Below are 24,573 nucleotides of genomic sequence, written 5' to 3'. Positions count from 1 at the left end.
ATTTTTGTGTTCGAATATGAGTCAATCTAAACTTTCCTTGCACCTAACCCATGACCTAACTCAATGTTAGCGGAGTTTGATGAGCATTAGGCCAGCACAAGTCTACTTCTAGCCATAACATTGTGGTGCATAGTTAAAGAAGAAAGAAATAAATTCATTGCAGTTGTTGAAACATGAATGACAAAAATATGCTAGTATCTGAATCTAAAACATGTCTAATCATCTACCGGCACATATTAGACCATTTGATGGTGTGATATAGCACCATGATAGTGCAACAATATGTATAACGATTATATCCGAAGCACATATGCTTGATAATTTGCAAGCAATTATGGGCAATGCATGTGATCTTGTTTTTTTTCCCTGAGATAAACTTTTTAAATGTCTTAATGCATAATCAACAATGAAGCTATATATCAGATCATTCCATCATCCATAATCAAATGTGTTGGATTCGATCAATTTCCAGCATTTAGTTGACATTCAAGCATCATTAGCAAAGTAAAATGCAATCAATTATCCATGATATGCGTATAAAAAAATTTTCTGATCTCACTTATGCTAATCTTGTATTTGACTACTTTTTGGAGTTTGCACCAATCGTAGCGTGCCATCTGGTTTGAGAATTTGGGCTTTCGCACAAGAAACGCGAAGCTTCGCACCAAAACAAAGAAATTGAGCCTCTTTATTGCAACCCAGGTGCGGAGTGTGGACGAGGCATCCGAGACTTTAAAAAAATAAAAAAAAGCCAAAATTAGAAAAAGAGAAAACCCATGCTCGGGGATAAGAGGGTGACCTGGAAGCACGTAGCGTTCACCCAGCAAAGGTGTATGTATGCTCGCTATTTGAAGAACGTAGGAGATAAAAGAGGGCTGAGCACTCAAATTTTCTCAAGTACTTCTCTAATGGAGGCCTTTGGTTCGATTTTATTTTGATTGCAGAGCGTTCTGTGGGCTTTAATTGCTAACCATTATCCCGGGCCTGGCTGATTGCTTTGAGATGGCAACACTGCGGAGCTGGGTCTCTTCTCTTCCCAACCAAGTGCGCCTTCTTTTTCTCATCTACTTCTTTGAATATCTTAGCCGCTTACATGAGAAATTTGGATATTAAGTCCTTCATTCCAATTAACTTGTTGATATTTCTCTTAGTTTGCAATGCTGAACTCCGCCGTAAGCAGCCGTTCGACGGTGGTTCCTTCATCTGTTATCAAGGCAAGTTCAAGAGATTTCTTGACGAACGAAAAGGGTAGGTTACTCATCACTGAATTAAATTTGGATGGTTTTTTGTTTTTGTTTTTGTTTTTTTTTTTGTTTTTTTTTTTTTTTAATGTTTGGTTAATATATAATAATGGAATCCCATGAAAAATGGATTATGACAGAGGATCTGTACACCATGATACACTAATCTGAAAAAGGATGCAGTGGGCTTTTCCTTTTCCCCTCAGATGTTATGGGTGTAGGCAAAGGAGACTTGCTTGGTTTCTGTTTTCAATGGTACCATGGACCCTGAAGTGTTTGGCATCCATTTTTCTCTCCTCTACTTCTTTTGTCTCCCAGGTTCTCTCAGCCAATTCTCTTACTCGTTCTCTGCCAATATACTGCAGCTTGTGCATTTGCGTTCTAGCGAACACTTAGTGTAAATTAATAATGGTGTAAGAGCCAACCAAGACTATGGCTGACAAGTTATACTCATCTAATGTCTAACAACTAGTAACCATTTAATCCATCATGAATCGGTGCAATGCTCATTATGCGTCTATGTTTATTTGATTTTCTGTGAAGAAGGAAACCATAAGATTTTCTTAGATGTGCGACACATACAATCAGCCATACACTTGGAAGGCACTCTTCCTACCAGGAGACCTTGGTGGAGGAAGTCCTAGCAGTCCCAAAGCTTTAGGAGGAGGAGAAGAAGGTAAGAAGGAGATGGCATCGGATTTGTGAAGCCCCATCAACAAATCTAAGGTCATTGATTTGGGAAGCTCCATCTGTGTCGATCCACCCTAATCCACCTTTGTGTGGTGAAGAATCCCTTGTGTATGTCAAGTGTTGTTGTCTCTTGGTGTGTGGAAGCCTTTAGGTCTGCACTAGAGAGATGGTGATCCAAGAGTAGTATCTTTTGTTGTTGGGAGCCAAGAGAGGTATCTCTTGATGTTGTGGTCCAGGAGGGGGAGTTCTTGATAATGTGATCTTTGCCTTGGCCAAGAAGAAAAAACTTGTAACCGCATTATTTCTTGGAGATGGTCGAGATTTGGACTTGATTCCTGGTTTTCCTATTGGGATTTCCACATAAAACTTGGTCTTTTATCCATTGGTGATTTCCAGTTGCTTGCAAGCACTATTTTGTATACCATTATTCGTACATAGAAGGGAAAGAGAACCACTTCCATTGTTTCTGTTCCAGGTGTATGTGCATTGGTTTTGGGTCATATGCAGTGATACCATCCTCTGTATGCACTGGTATCCTTCGATGGATACACTCGTTTGACCTGAGACAGAGTTTGTTCTGAACTTGTTTGGCCTTCCTTTCCCATCAAATGGGATCAGACCGTGCCACTGATCCTGATAGTATGTGTGCGCGTGCATGCGCACGCATGTGTGTATTAGTGCTTTTTATCTCTTTCATGTTCATGATTTATATATATTTCTTTTTCTAAATATCTCCTTCAAGCAAGTGTTACAAGTTTGCAACTAAATCTTGGTGCAGTATACTGTTAAGAAGGTGTAGTAGGTGACCGAGTAATCACTGTATCTTGGAAGAGCACCATGAGCAACCTATCAGCAAAGTGGCAGCAAGATCACCTCTAGAGTCAGAGCCTCTCAACTAATCTAAATGAAAAATCTCAAAATTTTATTCTTCTTCATTTTAATTGCCTAGAGCTTTTACTGTACATCTTCCCCACCACATTGGATCCGACACTTTTTGGTATATCTTCCCCACCCACACTGGATTCAACAGTTCTAAGACTATATAGTCATTTGTTATTTTTGATTTTTTTTGCTTTTTCTTAATTGTGAAGTGTGAAGAGGCTTGTAAATGATGGTCTATGTTAGATTACTACTTTTGTTGTTAGTTGTCCCTCATCTACATGAATTTATTTGGTGGAATCAGTCATTAATTTAGATGCTTCAAGTCTCATTCAGATAAAATCTGCTGACGTTAAGATCCAACATGTTGATAATGCCAGAGATTGCTCTATATTTAGAGTTTGAGAAACAATTTTAAAAAACAATTTCTGATTTCAAACTTTGTATGGTGACTTGCAGACTGCTCGAAGAGAAGACTAATATTAGTTGGTGTTGGGGCAGTGGCCACTAGTTTGTTCCCTGCAAGATTTGCATCTGCTGAAGGTAACATCATGGTTTTCCCTGTTTGTAGTGGGCATTTTTGTGGGCTCTTAGTCATCATTTTCTCTCAAAAAAAGAAGTGAATTTTCATTTTACTCTTGTTCCTTGGGATGATATGTTGCATCAAAAATGTAAATATGTCACTTTCATCAAATGGCTTCATAGTCTTTTTTTTTTTTTTGCTAATAATTTTAAGAAGGAATATCTTAAGTATGTTCAGAGAGCTCTTCCCTGTCGGGTCTGATATAATTTTATTCAAGATTGCAGGAGTACCAAAGGGCTATCAAGCTTTTGTAGATTTTACAGATGGATATTCATATGTTTACCCATCAGATTGGAGGGTATGTCATGCAATGGATGTGCAAATATTCGATCTTCAAATTATTATGAAAAATGATTTAAATTCTGTCTTTTATGCTTTTTCCTTTTAATATCATATAGGACTTTGACTTTGGGGGTCATGATTCCGCATTCAAAGATCGCTTTGCAGCATTGCAACATGTGAGAGTCAGTTTTATTCCCACAAATAAAAATGATGTTCATGATTTGGGTCCTATGGAAGAGGTAATATTATTGGTCCTTCAAAGCTAATCAAACAGATAATAATTTTGTACGTAGGACATAAACGTCAGGTTTATCTCATCTATTTGAGTTCTTTTCTTCCAAAGGCTGTTCAGTAGTACAAATCTCACTTGTAATATGGGTTAAGTATGCCCAGAAAATTATTATCTTTGGAATCACTTAGTGTGCTTGCTAAGATGCATTTGTTACTGACAAGGTTTGATATGCTCAACAGGTCATATTCGATTTGGTTAAAAATGTATATGCTGCACCAACTCAGATACCAACAATATATGATATGCAGGAGGTTTGTTTCTTTAATTCTTACATAGTACCTGATTCATTTTTGTGCTTTGAACTTGCCATATACGACTCTTTGCAGTGATAGCCATTATATGCTTATTATTCTTCTAGATGCTTGTGCTGTCATAGTAAGGTTAGCAAAACCTATTGTAAGTTAATATTGTTGTCGGCACATGAGAGAATGGGCATTGAATCCCTAAAAGTATGGTTTTTCTACTTGTGGGTACATATTGACGAAACACAAAATCCACATGCTCGTCTTTTGAGAATAAAAATCCATATAGTCGAAACAGTTTAAGGTTTTCTACTTCCACCTACTTCAAATCATGTTTCTCCTAGTATAAACTATGCAGAGCAATTAATTACAACACATAATTAAGGTTGTTTTTCTCCTAGTCACCTTTGAAAAAGCTATGCATAACTCCATTTTGCATTTGCATAAAACTATCTGGTTTTTTATATTTGTCAACTCCAGAGTGCCTGATTTCTTTAGTAGATTGGATTATTTTAAAATGTCACTTAATATTAATTCATTAATTGCAAATTAGAGGCTGTTTATGTACTGTTCAAAACAAATTGAACTGTGAGACATATATCAGAAAATCAAGAAACATATTAGTTTCCAAGACACCCATCCCTGTTGTTTCTCATTATTATTTTAGAGGTTTTCTTGATGATTTTGGGCATGTTGCAGTTGATGCTTGCACCAGCCATGTTATTCCACTTCACTTTTGTTATAGTCTGCCTGGTATGCATGATTCAGAGACACTAAATCAAGGAGAGAAAATACAAAATGATACTGCGGAACTGAAACTTTCGACTTTTTTCCCCAAAAACACATGTAAACATATGAGAGTTATACTTGTATTGCATAGAATGTTTTCCCGTTTAACTATCATGTGCAGGCTCAGGAAGATGTTGTCAGTCCATTAACAAAGCTCCACCAAATAAACTGATAACTAAGAGGAATAAATTGATGATGAATATTTCATCCATTTACCACATCCTGATCAATCCTTCTTGTTTCCACCTTATGCAGCGTACAATTGCTGGAAAGAACTACTGGACATTCGAGTATGAACTTGCATCTTCAGGCTTTTCCCGAACCGCATTTGCAACCATAGCAATTGGCAATGGTATGTACTACTACGACAATCTCCTTTCATTTTCTACCAAATGGCTACTTTCTTCTGATTAAATTTTCGGAAGGTCAATGGAGGGAAAATGACCAAAAAATTCCTCGATTTCACATATGAGAAGCTTTTACCATGAACTTCTGATTTACAAACCCAACTTCACAATTTCTTATGAGCTAAGATTGTGGTATGATTTGACGAATAACATGAGCATTTTCTACCAAATGACTACTTCCTTTTGTTTAAACTTTCGGAAGGTCGGTACTACACACTGGTGGTAGGTGCAAACGAGAGACGATGGAGTAGACTCCGAGACAAGCTCAAAGTGGTAGCAGATTCTTTCAAGGTATTAGACATATGAAATATGAATTCCAGTGGAACAAAATTGTTTGCTGAGTTTGAGTTGCTATTGACAGCGATTATGGTTTTCTTATTGTGTGTATAAACACTGTTTTTTTGCATATTGCTTGTGTTATGATTACCATTATCTTAAACCATTTGGACGGAGAAACTGTTCCTGCATCCTTTGCATCACAAGAACTGAGCCTCAGCAGCAATGTTGTCGATAAAATAAATAAATAAATAAATAAATTATATTTTTAATATCTGAACTAAATTGATTTTTTAAAAAAATATCTAAATTACAAAAAATTAAAATTTAGTTCTTATACTTTTTGAATCATTTTAATATGATCTTTTCTTCAGATTCTGACCATTTTTTCTTACCAAAAATTCTATCTAGCGATAAACGATACTTACATGATGAAAAATATTTGATGAAAATAATATAGCATAACGGATGAAAATTTTTATTTTGCTGATATAGCATGGGTGATGATATAGTATGTGCTATTTTTTTCGAAAGTCTCCAATCACTACATGACACATCAATACTTATAAATGACATAACACATAGACGATGATGTGATATCTGCTATAAAATTTTTTTTGAAAATGTTCAATCATCGAGTGATATATCAGGATCCATAGAATTGGCTAAAATTATCATCCCTATTCTTTTCCATTAGAAGTTAGTATCAAAGAGGAGAATAAAGGAAATGAAATTGAGCTTGATGCATTTGTAGTAATTGATACTACCATAGGTGTTGATTATCTTCCCAAACATATTTCTAAGGAGTTGCATAGAAGTTCTTGGGTACAAATGTGGTATTCAACCAAGCTCATGCATTTCTGATATATCATATACATTTGAAGTTCGGCAGAAAAGATAGGCATACTCAGCTGAATGCTTACATATAAAGCCATGTACCAAATACATGCAAAAAATGATGAGAAATTTGACAAAGCTGTAACAACAAATGATTACATACTGTTCATCATGGGTGATGTTGGCTATGAGGGTCATCGTACAAGAACTGCTAAATATTATGATGCAAGATGATAACTCCATAGCTAAAAATTGTGACAATATATATATATGTACATACATACATACATACATACATACATGATGAGTTAATGTAATAGATAAGTTACAAAAGTATGTTAGTGTAATCTTCTCTTTTTGGTGAAATATGTAAAATAATTGTTATTTTATTTTATTTTTTCATATTAGCTATTAGCCACAAGAACTTGTGCTATATGACTGTTTTATACCGTGGTACTTAATTGCCTCGGTCAAAGAATCGGTCATTTTGGGATATTTGTCTTTTTTGACAATTTTATTTTGCCCAAAAACAACTTTTAAATGCCTAACTGCAGTGGCCAATAACTACAGCGTCATCAAATAAGTCCGAGGTCGAATCTTATATGACCTAAAATTGACCATTGACCTCAGTTAACCAAATCTTAGGTTACCCAAGATTAACCGCTGACCTCAGTTGCTTGACATGAGGGGAAATGGTCCAGATCCTGACCTGGTCAGGTATGGGCCACCAATCACGGGACCCCAAACCAGCCGGGACCTATAGCTGCTGGACCTAGGCTAGTATTTGATTCTTCTGCGACTCTGTATAAATAGCCGACTGATAAAATATCTTCTATTACCCAAATATAATATACTATCAGATAAAAAAATTTGACTCTACATAGATCTGGACAGTAATGGCTTAAAGAGATATTTGATCGAGGAGAGTAGAGATCTGAAATCAAATTCAAAATCAGAATGAATAACTACATTTCAATCATTTGATTAAAAAAAATTCATACTCATTCTAATTCAGGATGAAATAAAAATAATTAATTATATATAATTATATATAACTCAATCTCTATTTTTATAGATTCAATTTTTCATTTCAATTCCGATTTCAATCACAAACCAAATGCTTCAAAAATTTAATCATATCAATTTCGATTCCAAACTATTTAATTTTTATTCTTATACTAATTTCGATTGCGAACCAAACATTTCCTAAATCATATTCAAATAAAGATTGGGTGGCAGAAGAGGGGGGGAGGGGGGTTGGAGTCTCACGACATACATTTATCGCCGAAGCATGCTGACACTAGCGGATTTAGCAGAATCAGATATGTGTTGACGTTAGCAGAACAAGGTAACATAGCCTGCCGACCATTTTTGATTTTTACCCCCAAGCTCATACACAGATTAGAAATAACAAAGCTGTAGATAGACAAAAATTTCAAACCTGCAAGAAGTGAAACTGGTAGATAGCAGCTCTGAGGGGGGAAAAATATTATAGCTCTGCCTTTTGATTAACAAATTAATACACAATGGAGGCAGCATAAACCCAGGAAAGAGTGTCCGAGCCTCCAAAAGAATGCATAACACAACCACTCCAACATGCCGCCTCGGTTGCTCATTGTCCTCCAAACACCACAACCATTTCACGGTCCTATCAACTCTAACATTTAACCAATTGTCAACCATCCCCAGCCACCACAATCAACCGTGTTACAAACCTGTCAGTTCTCCATTTCACCCATTCTACATGCAAATCGCCACGACAATAGATTTCATCGACTGACAGGGTGGCAGTATTGACATTCCCAGCAATGGAGAATGGGTGAAAGAGAACTCGAGCCCATACTGAAAATAATTTACAGATACCACCAAAGGAACCTCTACCTAGACGAGTCGATGCTGCCGAAGGCCCTTACTGAAATGAGGTTGCATCAATCTAACATACAAACCATTCATCTGCACCAAGGAATCATGGGTACCCTGTTCAACTATCCTGCCACAATTTAGGACCACGATGTTATCCACGTGCCTCATCATTGCTGATCTATGTGCAATAAGAATCGTCGTCTTGTTTCCCATAATTAGTGTGTCAAGGGCCTCCTGCACCACTCTACTTGATTCAGACTCTATTGCAGAGCTGGCCTCATCCAACAACAAAATGGGAGCATTTTTCAGCACGACCCGGGCAATGGCAATCCGCTGTTTCTGCCCAGGTGTCAAGTCTACCCCTCTCATTCCCACATGTGTATCATAACCATGTGGCAAGCTGCTGATGAAATGGTGGGCATTTGCTATTCTTGCTGCTTCTTTCATCTCGGCCTCTGTTGCATTGTGCCTTGCATAGATAATGTTCTCTCTTATGGTTGTTGAAAAGATAACGGGCTCCTGTTGAACCAAACCCATGTGGCTCCGCAACCATCTCAAGTTGAACAGCTTCAAATCCCGACCATCCAACAAAACTTGCCCAGCAACAGGATCATAGAATCTCTCAATTAAAGAAATTATGGTGCTCTTCCCAGATCCTGAAACACCCACCACTGCTATTGTTTGTCCCCCATTGACTTTAAGACTGAAATTGCTAAGCACCATCACTTCAGGGCGCGTAGGGTAGCAAAAATCAACATTTCTGAGCTCGATGCTTCCATAAACATTAGGAGGTTTAAGGCCACTGTTATCATCAGGATCAATCTTCGGCTCACGGTCAATGATTTCAAATACTGATGTGAGGGACTTCCGCCGTTTGAGAATATAAGGAGCAAGCCCAAATGGCTCCACCAAAGCAAAAGTGGCAAAAGAGAAGACTATGTACTCTTTAAGTGCCGTAGATATCGTGAGACGGTCATCCTTCACAGAAACTGCAGTGTACCAAAGGAGAAGAGCATTACATGCAAAAAGCATGAACTGCGAGAAGCCAAAGGCAAAACCAATGCCCATTCCATGAAAAAAACTCTGCTTGAGTATTTTATATAGCTGCAATCTGTACAGTTCCATCACCTTGTTACCAGCACAAAATGCCACTACAGTATAAATGTTTCTAACTGCATCTTCGAGGACCAAAGAGGCCTTCCTGTGCATCTCCTGAATTCCCCTGGAAAACCCAGCAAGCCACATTTTCTGCAAGTAAAAAAAAATGGTCACTCCCAGACTCGAAGGAGAGAAATATACCCTCGTATGACCTGACGTGATCTCATATTGGAGGTTCAGAATGTTATGGGACGTAATATGCATTGGCAAAAAATTCAAATGCAGATAATGTTGACACTTCAAGTCATCATGCAAACAGTGAGCACAGAACACCAGCACAACCTCAAAGTGGTCAAATTGTTGTATTAGATAATCAATTAAGAGAAAAGAAAAATTCAAAAAAGATGATTGCCAGAGATACAAATTATTGCATGACATTACATTGTATATTCCATTAGATTTTTTGCGTTATCATAATATGTCAAGTATTTTCAGCAAACATATTTATCTATTCATAAGAGGTGAAAATATTCAACTGATAAACATAGTTAACCTTAACCCAGCATTTGCTATGTCGCATGTGTGAGAAAAATTCCTCAAAGTACCCTTCCCCTTTAAAGCTCCTTTTGGTTGCAAAATAAGTGTCTCAAACAAATGGATTAAAACATCCCTAGCCCACTTCAATCCAGAGTAAAATATTACAACGGTCGTATAGCGCACTCATTGTTAAGGGGAAAAGTGGTCATGTTACCTCCCAAGATGTCTAGTCTACCCTGGGAAAAGTAGGTCGATAAAGGGTGCTTAGCAAGAATATTTGGATGAGGTGGGTTAAAAGGGGTCTTATTTCACCTTAACCCTGAAACATAGGCAGCAAGAGGGTTTATAGTAAATAAAAGAATAGTAGTCAGTAGATTCCCTGAAGGAATATTGGTGCTGAATGAGTTCTATTGACAGGATAATCCAATCCACTCGAATGTATTTGTCTGCCCAAGTGTACAGATTCAGTCAACCCATCCAAAAACTAAAATTGCACCGCTCATGATCCTTAACGCCTAAAGTATTTCATTTCCACAAGAATTGAAACTGCCAAAATTATTATGATGCAACAATTATTGCAAAGCAGCCTAGCCATGACTGTTACTTGAAGATTTTAAATCCCATGGGATGGGACTGTCCCGTCGCCGTCCCGCCCTGTCCTGACACTTGAGATAGAGGATGTCCCAAGACGTCCCGATCAAGATGCTGGGATGCTAGCGGGACGGTCTTGTCCCAACGTATGGGATGATATCCCGTCCCAATGTCCCACAGGACGTCCCGTTGGGACTTAAATCACTACTTCAGCAAAGTCCCCAAAGCAGAAAATAAAGCCATGGAAAATTAACTGCTAATCACAAACTTAATAATGGCCACAGAATGTACCATTGAACTCACAGTCCTTCTCCCAAATTGTTCTCAGAATGACTCATAAAAAGGTGACCAGATTAACTGGAAGGTAATTGAACCCATGAAAATAAGCTTAGAAGGCAAACTAACTTTCATTCTGCGAATCAAATAAAACTTTGAGGGAATGAAGCTCCATCGATATCTCATATTGAATCATGTTTCTAACACATCCCCTCGGCACTAAAATTTGAAAACCATATCAAAGATTGCTGTCTTTATATAAAATACAACTGCAAACCTGTGCAATAGCAGAAACTATTAGGACGGGTAAGGTTGCCAATGCAACAAGAGCCACTCGCCATTCTAGCAGCATCCCGATAAGAAGGGCAACAACAACTGCTGCAGTGTCCTGTATGAATATAGAAAGTCGATTGCTGAAAGCAGCACGGACAAATGTCGCATCATTTGCCAAGCGCATGGATAATGTATCTGCACTGTTCTCTTCTTCATCAAACCATCCAACTTCATTACGCAATATCGCTGGAAAAAATTTCAGATCAGGTGACTTGCATGTTTATTGTGAAACTATCATATAATGTAACATAAATAGTAAAACTTCACGCAAAATGAAATTTTCTACAACACAAACATAATACCAATTACCTGAGAACATCATCCTTCTAACTCGCTCAGTCATCTTCTCCCCCATTATGCCAAAATAGAAGTGCTGTAGAAAGTTGGCAACCACTGTAATAATACCCATACATGCAATGATCAAGCACCATTTGTTCACCTCATGGTGTCTATCCCGGACATCAATTCTGTAGTATGCTGCCACTATCAGTGCAATAGTGTAAGCAAGAAGTGGATTAAATGAACCAAAAATTGCAGCACCGATGCTTCCCAGAAGAGCATAAAGCCATTCTGCAAAACTAAGCTCTGCCAACCTCCAAAAGGAAGGAAGTTTTTGGTGCTGCAAGTCCTTCACCTCCCTCTGTTTAGCATGCATATCATCAAACTGATTATGAGGACGACTAAATGTTTTCGAATGAGAACGCTCATTTTTAGGATCAGATGTCAAAAGTGGAGAAACAGGTGATTCTGGGTCTGAAGCATTTGAGGACTGTCGATGTACAGAATGAACATCGATTTTGGGAAGCTCAGGCAATCTCATTTCGAAACTGTCCTGTCTTTTGATGGATGGGGCTCTTTCTGCTGCCACCAAGGGCAACCCATTTTCCACCATTTGCTCTGAAGGTGGGCTGTGGACCTTTGGTGATTCATTAGAGCTGTAACTGGAATCTTGCTGCCGAAATGTATGAAAACCATGTGCTCTTTGAAGAGAGGGTGATTTTGCCATCTTAGGAGATGTGGACTCTTGAAAACTGTAGCTTGCTGATGAATCCCTTTCAATTTGGAAAGTTGGAGACTCTCTATAATTCCTGATTGGTGTCCTGGAAAGGTAAAGAAAAGCCTCTTAACATTTGCTCCACTTGATGCATTGAAGGAACAATGAGCATGTCACGAGTGCAAGCATGAAATAAATTAAATAAATGAATGTTGGATCACTCATATAGACAATGACTTGATATAAGATGTAATGCTTCATGATTTTAACCATTCAAAAGTGTATATTGGTGACAGTAACAACATGATCAACTACACAGCTTTCAGGAACATATAATAGCAGATAGATCTAGAAGCTTGTACTTCACAAAATAAGTAAAAGATACGAACAAATTTTAACAAGCTGCAGAAGCCATCAGTTTTCTTTCTTGTTTTCAGTAAAAATAAAGCATGTCTAAGTTTTCCTAAAAAAGAGAAGACAAGAATTAAAAATAGAATATCACAAAATATAAAGAAAGCAGCATACTGCATACATCACAGTTTGACGAACCATGCCGAACCAGCCAGTTCAGTGTGTAGCAAACTAGACCAGTCAGTTACCAGCATTGTTCATTTGGTGTAAAAGGATCGACTAATCGAGGGCTCACATTTTCTCTATTCACTCTTCGCTGCCCTGCACCTGTTTCTTTCGCCCTCCCCCTTCAAAATCCTAGCCCATCCGTCCTCATTACCGGCCAGCCAGGTAAGTCGCTGTCTTCCCCCCCACCCCCAACCCCCCCTCTCTTCTGGCACTCCCTGTTTCAATAAGCACCGAACATACAATGCACCGGAACCAATCACCGGCAGGTAAGCCATCCAGAACCAGCTCGGTGATCCTGGCTGTCTATTGTGACAATATATGATAAAGACCATAGCAAAAGAAGCAAAACACATAGCAAGTTCTCAAACTGATAAACTGCAAGCTTTTCTCATGATAATCTTCCAATCTAGGATCTAGACTTCTCCTAGAGGAGTGAAAAACTGCAAGCTTTTCAAAATATGTCACTCTACCCTAAACATTTTGGTTAACTGACTTCTATGAGGACAAAAGCTTCCTAAGCCTAGCATAAGGCACTTGATAAAGTCCTTCCCACTCTAAAGAAAGCAATAATGATAAAACATCCATTACTTAAACATAAAGCAGTCAGCAGCTGAAATGTCTCCAATCACATAAACAATAAACAATATATTTAGCACCAGCCTAAGTTTCATACAAAGAAGTCACCCTTCAATGTTGTGGTCCCTGTTCAAATTCGAGTTCACCTCATGTTGAGGCATCCCTCCTGACTTCCAAGGAGATTGGGAAAAAGTCCCCTCCATGACAGTGGCATTATGGCCATTCTCAGCACTCAACAAAACCTCAAGTGTATCCAAACACAGAACTGTTTGTGGATTTCCAGAAGAGCCAACGCTGTGAAGCTACATGCCTGTAAACTCAAGGTAATGCATATACTACTCAGAAGAACCTAGAACAACATTTTCCACTAGATGGGATGGATCAAAGTAATTAAAGGAAACTAATGCCAGAAGAAAGAATCTGGGGAGACGTTGGATGCCAATACAGCAATGACTATAAACTGTTCTTAGAAAACATTATGTTTGACTTTGTCAATTAATAAGCTAGACTGATATGCAAAATTCCCTCAATGATTGTAAATGATGCTTTTGCTGTGCATCTAAACAGATCTTCATTCAAAAGAACTCATACAGACTAGACAACTCCACATACACTCGGTCTTCATTTAAGCATCCCACAAGCAATATGGTGCACGGACAATTCAGCAAGCAAAGTTATTTAATCAGTAATGCTTGCTTCGTGCCAAATGAATGCAAGACATCCCCAAAAACAGCAAAAAGAATATATTTCTATTTCATAAAAGCTTCTTTAATATCCTGAACATTTTCCTTTTTCAGCTGACTTTAGATCCCTCTCTTGAATGGGATCTATATGACTGTGCATGATTAACCCATCTTAAGCAGTACTCCCTTGCCAAGCTGTTCCTAAGCTTCATCTAACCAACTCAAATCATCCTAAATTTTAATTGCATTAGCATCCCCATCATTGCCATAACCATCACATATTCTAGATCTTTCCACATTGTTTAGCATTTCAACTCACAAAAAAAAAACTGTTATGGTGGAACTTCTTCTTTGGAAAAATCCATCCTTATATAATACTCAATAGCTGCACAAAATCCATCCAGATTGCTTTGATCTTATCTATAACACCCTCATCTATCTATTTGTTTATATTCTGTGATGAATAATAGTGAATCAAACTAGCTAGGGAAATCTCTGGTGCTTCAGTTGAAACTGCATCTTCATCTCCATGTAAACTTTGTTCTTCAATTCAACTATAATTTCAGCGATCGGCAGCATCAACTGCCCAAGCTTATCAACTAAAAATACACTGGAAACAGTATATCTTGCCACCTGATGCAATTGCATCAGGCAATGGCACAACAAATGCTTGGAGCCAAATCCAACAAATTCTCATGAACCTTGCCCCTTTCCCCAGAGGAACAGCTGAGAACAGCATCATTCAGCTGTCAGATTTCATTCATGCCCTGACTGTGTCACTACAGGAGGTAACTCAAACCAGTTCCCATTACATCATCTACATACAGCAAAACCAAAGGTCTCTTGTTGAACATACCAATGGGACACTTATCAGCAGGTATCCGCTCATGCCAATGTGACCTCTACACTCCAAATTTTGGGTCTTCTTATGTGTTAGATGTAGCTCATTATGTATTATATGCATATACTAATACATATTTGCACATGCATATATAAAATACAGACCTATCCGTATGTCTGATTTTTAGAAGATTCCCATGTCCAAAAACACAGACCCTTGGCACCCACATCATGAGTCAAAGTGTTGGCTAATTCAAGCACATATTGGTAGATACACACAATATAGTTAGATATTGGTCATAACAAGGCCCCTTAGATGTAAATTTTAGAGACAGGTAGACATGAATTATATATTGTGATGGCTGGACCAATATGTATACTCTCTTCTTCCTTTTTTTTGGGGTGGGGGGGGGGGACTGAAGATACACCACTTGAATATAAAAACAATCAACTAATATAACTTGAAAAAAAAGGTCTCTAACTTGGATGGTACATTTATTGATAGATAGATAGTTCCAGATGTCCAAAGATAAAAACAATGCACAAAATGGTTTCATAATCATCCAGAGAAATAATATGCGGGTGCTATGAATGATGCTACAAAGCTGAAGCAAGCTTTAACTTGTGTAAGTATTCACCAACAAACAAACCATATGGAACACCAAGAAAATGAATCAAAAGTAATGCTGGCTTTAAATTGACAACCATATAACAGATACTAGAAAGTGAAGTATATTAGCAAGTTTCAAAATGGAAAGGTGCAGCAAAAACTAAGGACTATATAGTTTAATAAAGGATATCACACATCTTTGAACAGAAGTTTGTCTTAGCATGTACATACCTCTTAGGAAGCTTTGCTGCTTCCTCATATCTTAGGAGTTCTGCATAAAGACCATCTAAATTCAGCAATTCATCATGTGTACCCATTTCAACAAGTTGACCCTCCTCCATCACTGCAATATAATCAGCATTTCTTATAAGGCTAAGGCGTCTAGCTATTATAATAGTGGATCGTCCCAACATGAGAATATCCAATGCCTCTTGAACAGCTCTTTCTGCCTCAAAGTCAAGTCCACCTGTGACCTCATCAAGTAGAAGGATAGATGGGTTTGAAAGCACAGCCCGAGCAACAGAAAGCTTTATTTTTTGTTCTTCAGTCAATGCTAAACCAGCTCTGCCAACCTGACATGCATTTAACTCAATATATTAGTGGAGAGGAAATCAATATAGAGACTCAGCAAAACCAGGTTTAAACATATTGCGTACTACCTGTGTGTCATATCCCTTTTCAAGAGAACTGATAAATGTGTGTGCATGTGCTGTTTTAGCAGCCTCTTCAATTTGATCAGATGTAGCAGATCTTCCATAGGCAATGTTTTCCCTGATGCTCAAACTTAACAAAGCCGGTTCCTGGGTGACTAGTCCTATTTGGCTTCTTAACCATTCTAGCTTCATATTCTTTATATTCTCACCATCCAAAAGAACTTCACCTGCACCAGAAGGAAGTGTAGCCTTTCAACTCAGCAGTCATGAATCAAAGAAATGCAAATGAAATCTGTGCAAGGGAACAAATTGATGATAATAATACCTAATGTAGGATCATAGAAGCGCTCCATGAGAGGAATTATACTGCTTTTTCCCGAACCATTCCTACCAACAAGAGCCACAGTTTTCCTAGCAGGTACAGTTAGGTAGAAACCACTTAAAATAGGAATCTCAGGACGAGACAGATAGCTGAAATATACATTCCGGAATTCAATATTTCCTTGTACTGAAGCTAAAGTATTTCCATCCTGATTGACAGTGGAGGTCGAACGGCTTATCATCTCATAAAGTCTATAAGCTGCAATTCTCCCTTGTTCAAATGAATAAAAGTTTGTGGCTGCTTGATTTAGTCCACTGTAAATGATTAAAATATAAATAAGAAAAATGATATGATTGAAAAAGAAAATAAGATTTCCACTCCAAAAGATGACAACTGCTTACAGGCCACTCAGAATTACAGCGAACAGAGCTGTTATAATTTCACCACCATTAGCTTTTCCATGTGAAATCAGGACTCTTCCAACCCAGAGTTGTAGAGCACAAGAACATATTGCAAGTCCGTATGTGAAACCAAGACCAAGGCCTTGCACAAGACTTATCAATATCCCATACCGTAGAGTTGCTTGAAGTGATGTAGCATACGAATACTTCGCCAGAGTTTCATTTGTGAAGGCATACAAAGTCCTCACATATGCAATTGCCTACACAGTTTAATGATATATCATCAGTTTATAAACAACTGCCATGCCATATCTTACTACAAAGAATCTGGACCAACTTATCAGCAGTGTTGGTTTTCAGAATGTACATTCTGGTATTACTTGTTTTACAACATTAACTGCATAAATTTGTAGTATTACAGCAAATGCATTCTGCTGTTAATAATTCATAATGTGACTGGCAACTGCATATTGCCACTGCTATGTGATTCATTGCTGCAAACTATCATTAATAATTTCCATCTCAGACAGACAAGTCCCAAACTTTACAGCCCATCATGACAGGAAAAAATAACTCAACAGCATATGCAACAAGTTTGAATATATCAAAAGGCAACATCATAATATAACATCCAAAAATAACATTCAAAGGGGAAGGCATAGAAACAAACTTGCAAATTGTTGTTATAACATGAAGTAGATGTTTCTATACATATGTATGTTAGTCCTAGTTAAAGAAGGTTCTGTAACAAATTTACTTGTCCAAAGATGGTAATAGACCATATCATAAAGGGCAGCACATAATAGCAGTATCACTGAAGTTTCTCAAGACAAAGATGATCAGTTTTCAGAGTGGCCATAGGACATTGTCTGCATGACAAAATGATCCATGCTGGGTTCTTTAACAAGTTCATGCATAACTAAAGCATCTTGCTCCATCTAATCCATGCAGTTGGCATTTGATTGCAAATTTCATTCATGCAATTTCATAATTTGGAGGTTTGAGTTGTTATTAGGACCATGCACAAGTATCTTTAATTATAATCTTTCAGATGGCCTCTTGGTAATGCAACAACGACATAGCAGCTGAAGTTAAATATCATACTTAAACGACAAAGACAACGTACTTCTGTTCAGGTGCAAAGGCCAAAGGAATAAAGAGGTCCATATGCTTAAACAAATGGCCTATTCAGCAATTATGATCATCAAGATTTCTAGGCAAAGGCAAGAGAGTTATTGGAAATATTATTTGCTGGTCAGCTATCTTTGTTTCAGCATAAGAGTGATGACGAGTTATGGTTTTCAAGGAAAGATATAAGCAGCTGCAAATGCTACAGTTTTCATAGTCCAACTGTGAGCCGAATGAGGAAAAAGCAATATCAAGTCACCAGCTGCCCAGCAACCATTGGCATGATTTGGGCTCTATTGATTGGTATGGATTTCCATGGGTGGACGTTAGGCCCTTTTCCAGCCTGGGCAACAACAGAATTCTCAATTCTGCATAGCCACTACCTGTCATAGAGAGAGAGGGAGGGAGGAGGGGGGAAGGTCATAGCAAGCAACTTAAGATTAACAAAATCAGGTCCCACAAAATGATTAAGGGGGTGTTTGGTATGTAGTGATCATCCCAAGATCAAAGGTGATGTGAGTAGAGATGACAAAATCATCATATTTGGTTGTGCTATGATAATCCTACGTGGCCATGTTCCCAAATCGCCCACACTCCTAAAATCATTGCCCGATCCAATGATGGGAAAACTATCTTTGAGGTTGGGTATCCAAAATGACCTCAAGGTAGTGATCTTGGGATGAAATTTTGGAAGGGGGGGGGGCGTGGGGAAGAACCCCTAAATCCAACGAAAAAAAGTTAGTATATCAACATATCTAATATATTATATCAATATTATATGTATTATATTATATAAATATTACATATATTGTATTTATGATATATGTTATATTATAATATATTATTATTGTCATATTATTATTTGATTATTATTTTAAATACATATTACTGTACTTTATATTTATATATTATGAAATTATTTAATATATTACTTCTATTTACCTTATTTTCCTAATCAAAATAAATATTAGTATTAAAATAATAATATATTATTATAAATAAAAAATTGATTCTATAATAAAAATTACATATTTTTATAGAATTAATAATTTATAGATTAATAAATATATTTTATGTAATATATTAATAACAAATATATTAATAAATATATTAATAATGTATTAAAATATTTTATATGATTAATTTATATTTTATGGAATATATTAGGAGTTGTTTTGATATTATATGGTCAGTAATATACCAAACTGGTTACTCGAGAATACCAGACGAATCATGAGAACATAACATACCAAACACAGTGATCTTATATCATCGGAGATCATATTACCCCAGAATAAGGATCACCAATGATCTAAGATCACTGTGGTGATCCCATTTGGGTCACCAAACGCCACCTACGCAGTGTCTTGATAAGCTGCAATAAGGTTAAACAGTCAAGCAGCTTGGTTTATGTATTTAATCTCTTTGAAAATATTAATAATGATCATAGCAGATAGTTGTTCGGCTAAACTTGAAGGAAACATTCATTCTCAACTGAAAACAATCTAAGGGAGCAAACTACCAGCCAAAAACAAATCAAACAGACACACCGCTAACATGTGCCCAACTACGAAATTCATTAGAAAATAGTGTTGATTCATTGCACTGAGAAAAAACCTGTTCAGCTATGCTCGCTGCTTCAGCATAGGCATCTTGAATATTTTCGGCAAGCCTGTGCAGAAATATATTTGATATTCCTCCTGCAGCTACAATGAATGGGCCAGTGCCAAGTGTTAGAAGTGCAATCTGCCAACAGTTGATCAATCCAATGACCAGACCACCAAAAAATGTAGCCATGTTATGGATATAGTTTCCAACCTGCAGCACAGTTGCACCCATTATCAGATCTCATTAGATGAGACTCCAAGGAAATTAATCAGATTTTAAAACAAATCTATTTTACATGCTACAGATGTGACACAAAGGAATAAAAATATCTGTACGCAGCATGAAAAGAATGTTCAGCTTGTAAATATACCTTCTCACTTAGTGCAGACTGAATGAGCAACACATCGCTCAATACTTGACTGACAATGTCTCCATTATTCCCGTAAGTATCGAAAAAGCTCATGTCCTGGTTTAGTAAGACTTGGACATACTTTGACCTGATGACTGCGGTCTGCCTCTCTCCAGTAAGAATCCAGCATGAGACCTCTATAGAACTAAGCAATTTAGTGCATGCATCAAGAACATATTAAGTAATAAAAAAGTTGAATGGACAATAATTTGACATTACCTATCCATCCAGCAACAAAAACACCAGCAGCTATATAGATAATGTACAGGGCATGCTGCAATGAGAAGAACAGCAAATGAGAGAAAAGCTATGGAATACATTATGATCAACTTCAGAAGGTGATAAGAATTTTTCAGCACACTGAGTATGCAAATAGAACAAGGTGATATAAACATGGAGCAAAATGCACATATGAGGAAATCTCAATGGGAAAAATTGAAATGAAGAAATTTTCTTTAACAATAAACTATAGTTACAAAACGATAATTTCTAGAAAGAGAAAAAATAAATAAAAAAAATAGCAAATAATTAAAACAAGAAATGAACGAGTAATACACATTATAGGAAATGGTTTGTGCATCTCAAAACATGATATCAAGAACCTGTGGAAACTTGCATAACTAAGGAAATATCCCTTGCCATGCAAAACCCCCCGCCCCCAAAAAAGGGACCAGAAAAGAAAAAAAGGCACATCTAATTAATGAGTATATAAATAGACAGCTAATAGTGGAATTAACACTGACTGCCACCAACCCTGTAATTCCTCAAGAATCTACAGATCCAAAAAAAAAATATGTAAAGCAAAATGTACATAACCAGTCTCAGGATATCACCAATTGTAGCACTAAATAAAATTTCCCCCCATTTTATGATGATATTTCTCAAATTAAACATAAAGTTTGAGACAAGTGAGCCTTTTTTTTCTTTTTTTTTTTTTCTTTTTTTTTGAGAATACTATGGTTATTCACCACCACTTCGGTTTGAACCTGAGACCTCTCACTTGGAGAGAGATACCAACCAGCTGAGCTAACAGCTGCTAGTTGAGACAATGGAGATATCAAAATGGTCATTTGTTTCAGTTGATGGAATATATATATACATCCAATGGCACACCATGAAAGGCAAAACCAGAGAAAGAAGCAACACCATCTGGATGACAAGATTAAGTTGGACAGATAAATTCCAAAAGTAATCTATTTCTGCAACCTCTACTCTATCACCTCTTCTCTCTTACAGGTAGGCCATTTGCAGTCCTGCCGATCCATATCTTATAGCATTCCCAAGATCTTCATTTTATTAAAACATTCTTCCCTTACAACTCCCATATGGCCATAATTATTGCACCTAGCTTGACAATAGCAGATAACTTCAATCCTACTACCTCATTTACAGCATCCATCAATATGGAATTATTTGCAGTTCTGATCTAGAAGTAGAATAAAGCTTCCACTTCAAGAAAGTCCCCAACTCCGTACTTAAAATACACTGTCCTAATAGTGGAATTGAAGTTACACAAAACACCCAAACCAGCAATTGGCCCAACTTGAAAAAACATAGTGGATTTAAAATGCAATTAATAGTTTTGAAGATTCCTTACCATTTATTGGGCATATTCTACGCTCATCCACTATAATCATCTCTTCTAGACAAATAAAAGCTGCTATTATAGAGATCTTAACTGCCATGTTCGACAGTAGATGCACGAATGGGTTAGGGAGCAGGGAATTGGATATCTTAAAAGCACTTATGGCAAGGAAGCACTTCAGAAGCAGGTCTGAGTTCAAGATCCTGGAGAAATTCTGATATGGGTGCATTGCGCTCCATTGAAGATTTTGGTTAGTAAGATATAGACTAAAACCATGCCTAACCTTTCTTATTCAACTTATTACTGCCTGTGCATTTTCCTTAGTCTACTATCTCAAAACTCTTATGGCAGTTTCTATTTCTATCTTGGGCTTTATTCCTTACCCTAAGAAACTTAAAAAAATTTAGCAGGTAATGCCTCAAGCTATCTGCTAGGAGATTTTAAAGAAAAAAAAAATAGATGTCTTTCAAAAATGTTTTCTCATCTAGCAGAACTTTGGGCTTTACTCTTTCTTCAAATTAAATATAGGAAAGGGATTATATCTTTCATCAAGAGGTTGACTTGAAATTTTTTGGGAGATTTTCTCAATGTCCTTTTTCTTCTTTACTCCCAAGGACATATTTAGAACTAATTTTCTTGTTTACATGGTAGTCCCAATAGACCACAGTTTTCCTTAATATCAAATTCAGTTCTCAAAAATAGAAGAAAGTGTCATGAACCTCACAACTTAATTCACCAATCAATCTATATAGGGTTCACATTAAGTCAAGAGACTACCATAAAAGTGGTGTCTATTGTGATGGATAATATCTTGATCCATTGGAGATGGACTAAGGCTATAACTAGATTTTATGTACCATAACTAGATTTTTATCTAGCGCATTCCAACATAAAAGTTGAAAAGAAGATAATTTAGGAGGCTATAAGAAAGTGAACTGATTATTGGCAATATATTCGACTGACTGGTCAGAGCTTCCAAAACAAAGAACACTCTTCACAGCAAGTATACGATGTCTAGAGTAAATGAAGTGGTGAGTAGAACACAAGTGCACAAAGGATGTCCATACATGTAAACTAACTAAAGTAAGAACTAAATAAAAATACCAAGCACGATAAAGCTGCTGTCACATTTTACGAACTGAAGGTGCTTATGGTACAGGGAAGTTGATGATTAATGCAACTTTCTTTACAATACTAAAGACTAGGAGAGGAAAAGTATAGAAGAGTGCGCAATATCACGAGGCAAATATATCATGCGATAGTAAAAATGCCAGAAAAGCTATTAAAAAGGGTTGCCCATCTTGGTTCAAATAATCTAGTGAAGGAACCGACAAGGAAGAAAGAGATGTCCAAGTGGCTTTGCCCTAGCCCATCAAACTTCTGAATAGGTCCACAAGCAAGCATATAAATGGGAAGTTTCCTACTTGGATTCTCCTTAATCACACCGTGCCCACATCCAACAACACACCTGAAGCCCTAACGCATAGATTCATTGAAGTACGTAAAACCTCAGATTTTTCAAATAATCCCTAATGTAAACAGTGCAATCATTATTACAGGCAATGAATCCAAACGCTGATTAAAGGGGAGAAAGAAAACAGCGGAAACCCTAAGGCATAGATTGATCGAAGTACGTAAAACCTCAGATTTTTCAAACAATCCCTAATGTAAACACTGCAATCATTATTAAAGGCAATGAATTCAAACGCTGATTTAAAGAGCGAAATCATCACCACATACATGGGATCATGTACATAAGAGATATGGAAAAAGATTCATTCTGTCTGCTCTGATTACCTCCTTGAACTTATGGAACAGCACGTCTCCATGGCTCTGCGAATTGAGCAAGTTGATGGCCCTCCCAAAGAAATGCAAGTACACGACAAGCGCCATCCCATGTGCCGCCGCGGCGAGCGCCCCGACCACCATCAGCACCCAGTCGAGCCCGTCGGCGCACGCGAACAGCCTGGAGAAGGGCACGGCGGCCGGCGGTGGCTCGATCTCCTCCACATCGTCCACCGGCCCTTCGTTATCCACCTGCACCGCCTCCACCCCGGACTCCATGTACGGCGACGGCGATTCCGGCGGCTCCGACACCTCCGACACCGGCGTCAGCGGCTGCATGTGGGGCGGCGACCACCCGAACAGCCCCCTCGACACCATCATCCTCTCCACCAACCAGACGCCCCGTTCCTCTCCTCCAAAACCCTAAACCCTAGCAATCCATCAAAATCCTGGAAATCGCCCGGATCTAGGGTTTGTCCTCTTCCTCTTCGTTTGATCTTCTCCGACGCCTCCCGAGTCGCTGCCGAGATCAGATGCTGTCCCTTCTTGGGCGATCTCTTCCTCCTTTCTTCCTTGTAACGGTTTTTTTTATTTTATTTTATTAAATCGATCGAGCGAGTCTCCGAGACGAACAGGCCAACAAATCGGGAACTCGGTCAAAGAAGGCGGGACGCAAGGTGTGGGGAGAAGCAAGAAGAAGAAGAAAGCAAGAGCGTGTGAGAGAGAACAAGGGCGCATCGGCGAAGTATCGGAGATGGGGCTCTTCTCCCGGCTTCGACTGCCGCGGCTTTGTATCTTGGAATCGTCGATAAAGGCAAGAGAAGGGGAAGGAAGTCTGGGAGGTTGGGGGAGGTCCGCTGTCCGCCCTTGATGGCTCATCCGGGGCCATCATTACGGTGCATCTTTTTCGTTGGCCCACCTTGGTCCGCCTTTTGGATAAAAGAAATGTTTACGGCGCAGGGAATGGACGGCGGAGATGGGATCCGACGGTAAAATTTAATATGGGGGCAGATTGGTGGAAAATTCTTCGGGGCTTGCGGGCATGGGACCCATGGGGTCCGGATTCATTAGTTGTTTTTGTACGGAACAATGCTAAGAGTACCTAAACAACTCTAACCCCGAATGATGTGTCAATCTACTGGGCCCAGGATGACAGTGGGCCCGAGTGTGATTGAGGAGTTAGA

The 24,573-nt window shown here is 38.0% G+C and overlaps 2 protein-coding genes across 3 annotated transcripts; one reads left to right on the top strand and one right to left on the bottom strand.

Moving 5' to 3' along the window:
• Positions 1-721: 721 nt before the first annotated feature.
• LOC105056996 (photosynthetic NDH subunit of lumenal location 1, chloroplastic) lies at positions 722-5,872 on the top strand. Of its 2 annotated transcripts, XM_073248672.1 has the most exons (9): positions 722-831; positions 945-1,044; positions 1,152-1,248; positions 3,270-3,353; positions 3,618-3,691; positions 3,792-3,914; positions 4,147-4,218; positions 5,254-5,350; positions 5,608-5,872. In XM_073248672.1, the coding sequence occupies exons 2-9, from the start codon at positions 1,003-1,005 to the stop codon at positions 5,709-5,711; spliced, it is 693 nt and encodes a 230-aa protein (XP_073104773.1). In that variant the 5' UTR covers positions 722-831; positions 945-1,002; the 3' UTR covers positions 5,712-5,872. The 2 variants fall into 2 exon arrangements, with proteins under 2 accessions (XP_073104773.1, XP_010937711.1); XM_010939409.3 differs by lacking the exon at positions 722-831 and having other exon boundaries at positions 838-1,044; positions 3,621-3,691.
• A 2,119-nt stretch (positions 5,873-7,991) lies between these two features.
• Positions 7,992-24,246, bottom strand: LOC105056997 (ABC transporter B family member 20). Its single transcript, XM_010939411.4, has 11 exons — positions 23,402-24,246; positions 20,239-20,293; positions 19,981-20,156; positions 19,620-19,820; positions 16,875-17,134; positions 16,477-16,787; positions 16,158-16,378; positions 15,730-16,070; positions 11,526-12,316; positions 11,161-11,402; positions 7,992-9,629 (listed from the first exon to the last, which is right to left on the bottom strand). The coding sequence occupies exons 1-11, from the start codon at positions 23,768-23,770 to the stop codon at positions 8,400-8,402; spliced, it is 4,197 nt and encodes a 1,398-aa protein (XP_010937713.3). The 5' UTR covers positions 23,771-24,246; the 3' UTR covers positions 7,992-8,399.
• Between the last annotated feature and the right edge of the window lie 327 nt (positions 24,247-24,573).

The sequence above is a fragment of the Elaeis guineensis genome, chromosome 14 (genome assembly GCF_000442705.2).
Source record: "Elaeis guineensis isolate ETL-2024a chromosome 14, EG11, whole genome shotgun sequence".
Taxonomy (NCBI): domain Eukaryota; kingdom Viridiplantae; phylum Streptophyta; class Magnoliopsida; order Arecales; family Arecaceae; genus Elaeis; species Elaeis guineensis.
The sequence above is the reverse complement of the archived record's forward strand: the minus strand, read 5'-3'. Positions and strand labels throughout refer to the sequence as shown.

Excerpts from the sequence above, each read along its gene's own strand:
- LOC105056996 (XM_073248672.1), top strand. The coding sequence starts at position 1,003 with ATGGCAACACTGCGGAGCTGGGTCTCTTCTCTTCCCAACCAA. Across the intron at positions 3,354-3,617 it reads AAGATTTGCATCTGCTGAAG|GAGTACCAAAGGGCTATCAA; the intron begins GTAACATCATGG and ends TCAAGATTGCAG. Across the intron at positions 5,351-5,607 it reads AACCATAGCAATTGGCAATG|GTCGGTACTACACACTGGTG; the intron begins GTATGTACTACT and ends AACTTTCGGAAG.
- LOC105056997 (XM_010939411.4), bottom strand. The coding sequence starts at position 23,770 with ATGATGGTGTCGAGGGGGCTGTTCGGGTGGTCGCCGCCCCACATGCAG. Across the intron at positions 16,379-16,476 it reads CTTCTATGATCCTACATTAG|GTGAAGTTCTTTTGGATGGT; the intron begins GTATTATTATCA and ends CTTCTGGTGCAG. Across the intron at positions 11,403-11,525 it reads TAGAAGGATGATGTTCTCAG|CGATATTGCGTAATGAAGTT; the intron begins GTAATTGGTATT and ends AATTTTTTCCAG.